The 8,581-nt window shown below is 37.7% G+C and overlaps 1 protein-coding gene across 4 annotated transcripts in view; it reads right to left on the bottom strand.

Annotated features, from left to right (window-relative positions):
* Positions 1–2,291: 2,291 nt before the first annotated feature.
* LOC100660821 (tRNA (guanine(10)-N2)-methyltransferase homolog) overlaps positions 2,292–8,581 on the bottom strand; it is a 98,690-nt gene continuing 92,400 nt past the window's right edge. For 2 of the 4 annotated variants that reach the window (XM_023559065.2, XM_023559177.2), the window contains one exon: positions 2,298–2,899. In XM_023559065.2, the coding sequence (XP_023414833.1) occupies positions 2,768–2,899 (132 nt within the window). In that variant the 3' untranslated portion in view covers positions 2,298–2,767. Of the gene's footprint in view, positions 2,900–8,581 lie in introns of all 4 variants that reach the window. The other 2 variants (XM_003404236.4, XM_023559090.2) reach the window with 2 other exon arrangements.

Below are 8,581 nucleotides of genomic sequence, written 5' to 3'. Positions count from 1 at the left end.
ATCCCCAGGTGTCTCTTTCACATAGGGTGGCTCTGAGTCAGAATCAACTCGACAGCAACTGGTTTGGTTTTTTGATTTCCCTAACCAGCATCATTAGTATTACCTGGGAACTTGTTAGAAACGCAAATTCTCAGCAGGGGTGAAAACCTGAGTGAAACTTTTGAAGCCCTGCTTTTAAAGCACATTTTTCATCCAATAATATAAACATACTATAGGGAAACTCTGGTGGCGTTGTAGTTAAGAGCTAAGGGTGCTAACCAAAAAGCCAGCAGTTCAAACCCAGCAGGCACATCTTGGAAACCATATGGAGCAGTTCTATAGGGTCCCTATGAGTCAGAATCCACTCAATGGGTTGGTTTTTGGCTTTATTCACTATAGTGCATCTGCTGATGTTAACTCATACCCTATTTTCCTCCACCAAACTAGAAATAAGAGTCTTTTTAATCACCATCTTTATATATATAGGAAATGTCAAAATTTGAGTGTTTTTAAACATGGAAATAGTGGTCATATGGGCTTATCTCCCAAAGCTTAGACAGTTTGAAAATGTTTTATTGCTTAATTCTTGCATTTAAAGAATTAGACATAAGGAAGTTAATGGTGAGTGAGCTGAAAGCTGGGTCACCCTGGGCAGGAAGTGGCCGAGAAATCTGTAGCAGTAGATTTTAAACTTTTTTCATCTGCTGGTCACTTTGACTAAACACACCAAAGACCACCTACTCCACTATTCCCTCCCAGCTATTATAGCAAAAAAAATACTTACCAGAATGAATAGGAAGTAGGTTACTTCTGATGAAACACCACCAAGGTAACCATCCGAAGTTTATGGATATTTAATGTATGCCAGAAACCAAATTTCAGACTTTGTCGTATTATAAACACTGAAGAGACTAGCCCACAGACCACCTAGGGTTCCCTCGCAGATTATTCTGTAAATTCAAACTACAGGGCTATTTGAAATGCTAGCATTTTGCTAGGTGATATTCTTGCTGCTGAGTACATGAGGAATACAGTGGTCACATGCAAAATTAATCCTGGAAATGATCTCCTAATAACTTATGTAAAAAGTAATAGAACCCTGATGCCAGATAATAATGTCTCTCTTTTTAGAAAAAGAGGGTTTGAGACCTTGAGACCTATAATCAAAACTGGCTGAAAGTGATCAGGTTTCATTTTCACTTCTGAATACCAACTTTAAAATGACTACACAAATTCACTCTCTGAACCTAGTGACATTCTAGGAATGGGAAACTGAACTTATCTATATGAAAATAAGCCTCATAATTACTAGACAAACTAAAGACCAGAAGATTCAACTAGAAGTAACACAAAATAGTCTAATTTTTTTTTTAAATGTCAAGATAATTTTTAAAAACAAAGTGACTAAAACCAATGTTGCCTTTTTTTCCAGAACTACTCAGGCTAATTTTTGTGACAACAAAAAAAGGACTAAGCTAAAATCTCGCATTACAAATTTAGTCGGCTACGAAGTTTCAAACTCACCCCCTCATAAATCTCAAATTTTAAATAAGATGGTTTATAACAGAAATACTGAAAATAAATCATCCTTGAATACTTTGATTTTCCCCAGTGCACCACAAATCACATCCAGAAACCCAAACAAAATCCCTGACATGTTTGAGATCTGCTGTGAAACCCAGGGCTGCAGGACAACAAAAGGAGAGAACGAAGCAGAGGGCCTGCCCTCTGCTCAGGCAACACTGGTCTTTTGGAGGTTTTTTTTTTAACCCATGCACGTTAATATCGTGAGTCCATAAAAGCCAGCAGAAACTAAAATAATAATAAATAAAAATAGGCTCTGGTTAGAGGCACAGGATCCATTTACCGCTGCTCTGCTGAGGTACATTTGACCACTGAAGACAGGAAAGCTATTAGCATCCTGAATTAATGGGTAGATGGTTTTCAAATGAGATACTTTCATGATGGATACAATGTAGACTCAGCAAAGTTTCTCCTTCAAGAAAAATATAGCTTCTATTTCAAAGAGCACTGATTAGGCTTCATACCATTAGGGAACCATCAAGGATTTGTGTTGTTGTTACTGTTTTAACTATCAGTTACTTTCTAAACCAAAAATTGTGGGTAGTTAACGTGACCGACAGTCAAGGTTTAGGAATGCAAGAGCAAATCCAAGGTGCAGACTAGCTTCAGACGTAGACAGGCCTCGAGGAGTCTGGAAACTTTTTACGTTGTCAGGTCCTAACTTTTTCTCATCACCACCATTATCAGTGTTATTACTAACTTGTCTGGAATTTATAATAAGAATTCATTTTACTTCATTGCACCCCCCCAGAAAGCACTTGAATACCATATGATTTTAAGAATTCTCAGTATCCTTTATTAGTGGCAAGGTAAATCAATTACAATTAAAAACCAAATTAAACAAGTCTACCTAATGAGTAATTCTCAACTACTAGTAACTGCCTATAACACATCTATCAATACCTGTTTAAAAACCAACAATAATTATTCCCTTTGTAAATTAAGGGTCAAAAATATAACTGTGTTGAGTCAATGTCCATTAATACTTGAAAGTACAAATATAAATTAAAGTTCAAAAAAACACAATAAAATATTCTCTAAAACAAAGCTAATTGTAAAAGGATTGCTCAATTTACTTTGTAGTTTTTTTTTTTAGCAAACTCATTTTTAAAACTATGTTTTCTGGATCATACATTAAAGTTCACATCCAGATGTCTTTTCTATGAAATCTTTATTCTTTCTTCATTGTCAAAAATCTTAATTTTCACTCCTGGCTGGACTTTTCTTCCTTGGCAATTCTTTTTGTTACCCCACTGAAATATTTCTCACGAAAGGAATTATGACCTTGGTACGGCAGAATCTGGTCACTCAACAGGTGTGAATACTGGTCCCGGTCCTGGTTGGTTGGAAAATAAAATAAAGATGTTTATTTCCTTAGTTAGCTTGCAACCAAAGCAGTCATTACTAGAAACAAAATTTCATTTTCTGTTGTACATTTGTGTTTTTTTTATTGCCTAAATCAGAAAAATACCACACTTTACTTTTGTATCATGCTTGAGTATCCAAAGTTTTCACTCCACCTCGTGATACAATAATCCTCTGCAACAGAGAGGACAAAAACTCTGACTGAGAAAACAGGCCCAGAGAGTTCCGCTAAAGAGATCATCTCAGGTAGCACAGAACTACACCTGCATCTTCTGATCCCTAGTTCAGCACAAACTCAAATCACCTGTGACTATGACTAAGCATCATCAAAGAAGGAAGCTTCTACTCCAGATGAAGGTATGTAACAACAAATCACTGCGTGTGAATGACATCACACAGATGAGTAAAACTGTTTGGGGATATACCCAAATTCACATATGAAATAAACAATTCCTAGCAACTTTAAGTAAACACAGTAGATGAGTATACAGGTCAAACAAGTGATTCCACACTGGTAGACTTCAGAGACAAGCTGACATCTGGACACTTAAAATATTCATCCAGGTTAGACTGCAAAACACATTTAGGCTTACAAAACTGAGTAACAGTAAGACTGGCAGGAAACACTGAAACACCAGTTTCTCATCTGATTTCACTAACCATCCAAATGGTGAGAAGACATTAGAAATAAAAATTTTGTTTTTCATGCACTTCTGTAAATTCATACTCAATTACACATTGATCAATGTGATTTGAAAACAGGTAAGGAAAATCAACCAGACAACATGAAGCCTAATTTTTTATCCTGATTTCAGTAACACGAACTTGTTGTTGTTGTTAGGTGCCATCGAGTCGGTTCAGACTCATAGCGACCCTAAGTACAACAGAAGGGAACAGTGCCCAGTCCTGCACCATCCTCACAATTGTTACGCTTGAGCCCTTTGTTGCAGCCACTGTGTCAATCCATCTCCATGAGGGTCCTCCTCTTTTTCACTGGCCCTCTACTTTACCAAGCAAGGTGTCCTTCTCCTGGGACTGGTCCTTCCTGATAACATGTCCAAAGTATGTGAGATGAAGTCTCACAATCCTTGCTTCTAAGGAGCTTTCTGGCTGTACTTCTTCCAAGATAGATTTGCTCATTCTTCTGGCAGTTCACAATATATTCAATATTCTTTACCAACATCATAATTCGAAGGCATCAATTCTTTGGTCTTCCTCATTCATTGTCAGGTACTAATATATCTGGATTATATCAATCCTCAAAATATTTTTGTATTTTTGCTTATTCCTGTGTGAAATGAATTATCTTCATCCTTTCCCTCATCTCTAACATTAATAAAAACCTGAGTTCAGCTAAAATAAAATTATATTGGCTCATTTGATTATTCACAAATTATTTTGCTACATACCTTAAAAACACACACACACAATATATACTAAAAATTATTTCCTACTTCATCAAAAATAGGTGGCTACTTAAATTTTATGGTACTAAGTTTATTACAGTTCCAAATTCTTACACGCACAGGAAAACCAGCCAATGGTTACTAACTTCTAGCTATATACAATACCCAAAAGATAAATTTTATCTAGTCAGCCTGTAAGTATACAATTAAAAAATACCCAGAACTATGCTAAATGCTTTACATGTATCATCTAATAAAAATTCACATCAGCTTTAAGAAGTTAGTATACTATTAGCACCATTTTACAGATGGGGAATTATTTAAAAGTACAGGCTCAAGATAACACAGTTGGTAAGCAGCAGAACCAGGATTTGAACTCAGGTCTATTTGACCCCAGAGACTCAACAAAGTAGAAGGAGCTCTGGGAATAAACAGGTGATGGACTCAAGGCTTGGATAGCAGGGCTGCATACCACGAATAGAACAGAACTGGGTGAGAAGTACAACCATACTTCTACTCCCTAAGAGGGTACATTTCAATGACACAAAGTTTTCATACACAGGGGAGAAATAAGGAGCCATGTTTGAGGGATACCATAACCCTAGCAGTACAGTCGACTTCACAGGAGGGTGAACCTGGGACAGCAGCAAGACAGAACAAAAACGTTTCAGATTTAACCTTGACTTTTTCATTTAAACTTTTATCAAAAGTTTGCCTGAAGGGTCGTAAGAAAGAAAGGGACATGCTATCACCCGTCTACTCCTCCAGGTATTTTCACTCTGTCCTTATGCCAAGAAAGGTTACTAGGAAGCCTGCCGACTTCCTGAACTACATTAGCTTAATCCTGGCAGAAATGTTTTCACTTGGTTATAGTATTTTAAGGCTATTCTAGATAATGTTCTCTTTCCTGCTCCTATGCGTCCCCTTACAGTTCTTTGCATCATTCTCCACCAGTCATCAAAATGAGAAACCTGGTGCTAACCTCTCTCTCTTCTCACATTTGATCAGTCAACAAATCTTAAAGATTCTACATCCTAAACATCTTAAATCATCTGCTGCTCTTCACCTATAATTCCGGTCATTTACTTTAGGCCTTCCTCATCTCTACTTTTTTCCCTAAGTGGCCAGTTGTCCTGCCTTCAGTGGCTCCCTTTCTGGTCATATTCTCCATACTGAGACCAAACTCAACTTATTAAAACATAAATCTAATACGCCAGTCTCCTGGCTAAAATACAAATGAGCAAATTTTCCCCAGTTCTGAGGTTTATTCCTTGACGTTTGGGAGTTAAGATTCAATGACACATCAGTTTGCTGGATGACGTCTCCTCACATTCTTTGCCTGTACAGGAAGAATCAGAACACAGATGGGCAATAAAGTCCTTCGCGGCTCTGCCCTCCTGTCCTTTATTCTCCCTGTGGCTCCTCTAGATCACGCAAGATCACCTCTACCCCCACACACTGTGGACTACTTCTTGGAATATCCTGGAGCAGGAATAGTGAGGAGGGTAAGGTCGGATGGACATGGGTGATTATAGTGTGCAATATTGGAGGGAGAATCATGGTAGGACAGCTGAGGACGGGCTGGAGGGCTGACTCAAGGCTCAGTTGCTAGTGTGCCTAAGAGACCTCAGCTGCCCTTATGTAGCTATCAGGGGAAACAGAGGACAAATGCAGAAGCACAATGGAAGATGGGTTTCCTTCACTGACCTGAGAGAGAACTTAATGAAACAGCTTCTTTTTGACTGAAGGATATAAAGGAGGCAAACTGATGATAAAGAACAGAGAATATAAAGATCAGAGTCAGAATCAAGGAATGAATAGAAGAAGCCTGGAAAACCTAAAAGTAATGATTAAAATCTGTGCTAACCAATATTTTCAAGAAAACGTGTACTTCAGCATTCTTCTGAATAGTTTAGATTCCAAGATTTCCTCAGAACAAAGTAAAAATCAAATAAGTCCTTAACAGACTGGGTGTTTAGTGGAAATGACATACATACTACCGGAAAAGTTGGGAAAGACCATCAACCTTAGAAAAGCAACCTCTGGAGGAAAAAAAAAAATTCCTATTTTCTTTATCGCCCCAGCAGTAAAGAAGAATCCATGTGAAGTGTGGGTTTGGGTCTTATGCTGAAATGCCTAGTGCTATAGGACTGCTTGCACTTGCACCCTGTGAAACAGAACTTTCATAACAAAAATTCCTGTAGAACCCAAAAGCTCCAAATTCTTTGTGCAGCCATTCTATTACCTAACAGCATAAATCCTGCTTCAAGGTATTCAAGGATTTGGCTACATTTTCACCTATGTGGAAAAGATATGGCTCACAAACTGTGCCACAAGATTCAATCTGTGTGACATATGTCTATGGTCTAACACACATCATTACGTACATAGTCTCAGGTAAAAAGCCCGTATACCTATGAACAATATACACTTAAAAAATAACCTTTGTTGTTGTTGTTAGGTGCCACTGAGTCAGCTCCAACTCATAGCTACCCCATGTAAAACAGAACGAAACACTGCCCAGTCCTGAGCCATCCTCAAAATTGTTGTTATGCTTTAGCCCATTTTTGCAGCCACTGTGTCAATCCATCTCATTGAAGGTCTTCCTCATTTTCGTTGACCCTCTACTTTACCAAGCATGATGCCCTTCCCCAGGGACTGATCCCTCCTGATAACACGTCCAGAGTATGTGAGATGTAGTCTTGCTCTTCTTGCTTCCAAGGAGCATTCTGGTTGTACTTCTTCCAAGACAAATTTGTTTATTCTTCTGGCAGCCCAGGGTATATTCAATATTCTTTGCCAACATCACAATTCAAAGGCCTCAATTCTTCTTCGGTCTTCCTTATTCACTGTTCAGCTTTCACATGCATATGAGGTGACTGAAGACATCTTGGTCCATGTGAAATATACTATTCATACCATTCAGAATTTATGTTGCCTCAATGTTAAGAAAACAACAAACTCAATTTTTGTTTTCTTTTTTCTCTGTAGCTCTCTCTCATCCTATCTATAGTTCAGTTTACCAGAGCTACCACTTGAGACGATGATGTTCAACTTGACATATTTTTCACCACCTTTTCATGTCTCTTCTTTATGCACATTCCCTACCCAGCTCAACTAAGAATACCTTCAGACTTTTTTTCAACTCAGTATCTCAAAGGCCACAGTGTTTACTTAAAAGGAAAAGAGCATCCTCACACCACCAACCTTCTATCTCCCTCATTAAACTCCAGCTTGTCCTGCTGTTTGAATTTTTATTTCTCTATTTCCAAATCTACATCATCCATGATAACATCTACATATCATAAAACCTGAGGTCTGCCCATTTTTGTTGAGCAAGAAATACTTGATGGAAAATAAAAACACACAAAGAATTATGAAATGCCAAGAGATAAAACTGGTGATGAAAGATTAGACTACCTTTCCCAAATTTCATAACTACTGTTTAAATTTGGAATATGGTTATACTAACAAGATATGAATAAAATATTATATTGAGACCACTGGTTACACTGTTTTTATCATTTTGTTATAACCAAGAACTAAGACTTTCTGTAGAAAAATTTCTGCTATCACAAATAGCTATACAATGGAAATATATAGCTTTCAGACCTATCACTTAACCTTATAAGATGATCAGTTATTAAAAATATTACAAGAAATAGGAGTGCCTGGGTGGCACAAATAGTGCTTGGCTACTAACCAAAAGGCTGGTGCTTTGGGTCTACCCAGTAGTGCCTTCAAAGAGAAGCCTGGTGATATACTTCCAAAAGTTCACAGCCACTGAAAATCCTATGGAGTCAATACAATAAAAACCAGTTACTGTGGAGTTGAGTCCAACTCATGGCAACCCCATGTGTTGCAGAGTAGAACTGCACTCCCTACGGTTTTCATGGCTATGACCTTTCAGAAGCAGGATGTCAGGCAGGCTAAAACTGCCAACCTTTCAGTTAGTAGCTGAGTGCTTAACTGTTTGCACCACTTAAGAGCCAGTACAATAGGACTCAATATATACGCCTAAAAAAAACTATAAGAAACATACAAGCTCTGAGTCCAGAAGGAACTAATATATAGTTAGTACCAACTATGCTGAATTCTTTATATAAGTCAATTATTTAATTTTCTGCATCTTTTCATGGTAGATTATTATCTATTTTGAAGGTAAGGAAACTGAGGCTGAAAGAGTTTAAATATTCTGCCAAAGGTAACACATCCAGTAAGCAGCACTGTAAGGATTGTAGCATATA

Source organism: Loxodonta africana, chromosome 1, assembly GCF_030014295.1.
Source record: "Loxodonta africana isolate mLoxAfr1 chromosome 1, mLoxAfr1.hap2, whole genome shotgun sequence".
NCBI lineage: Eukaryota > Metazoa > Chordata > Mammalia > Proboscidea > Elephantidae > Loxodonta > Loxodonta africana.
Note: the sequence above shows the minus strand (reverse complement) of the source record. Positions and strands in the feature narration are given on the sequence as shown.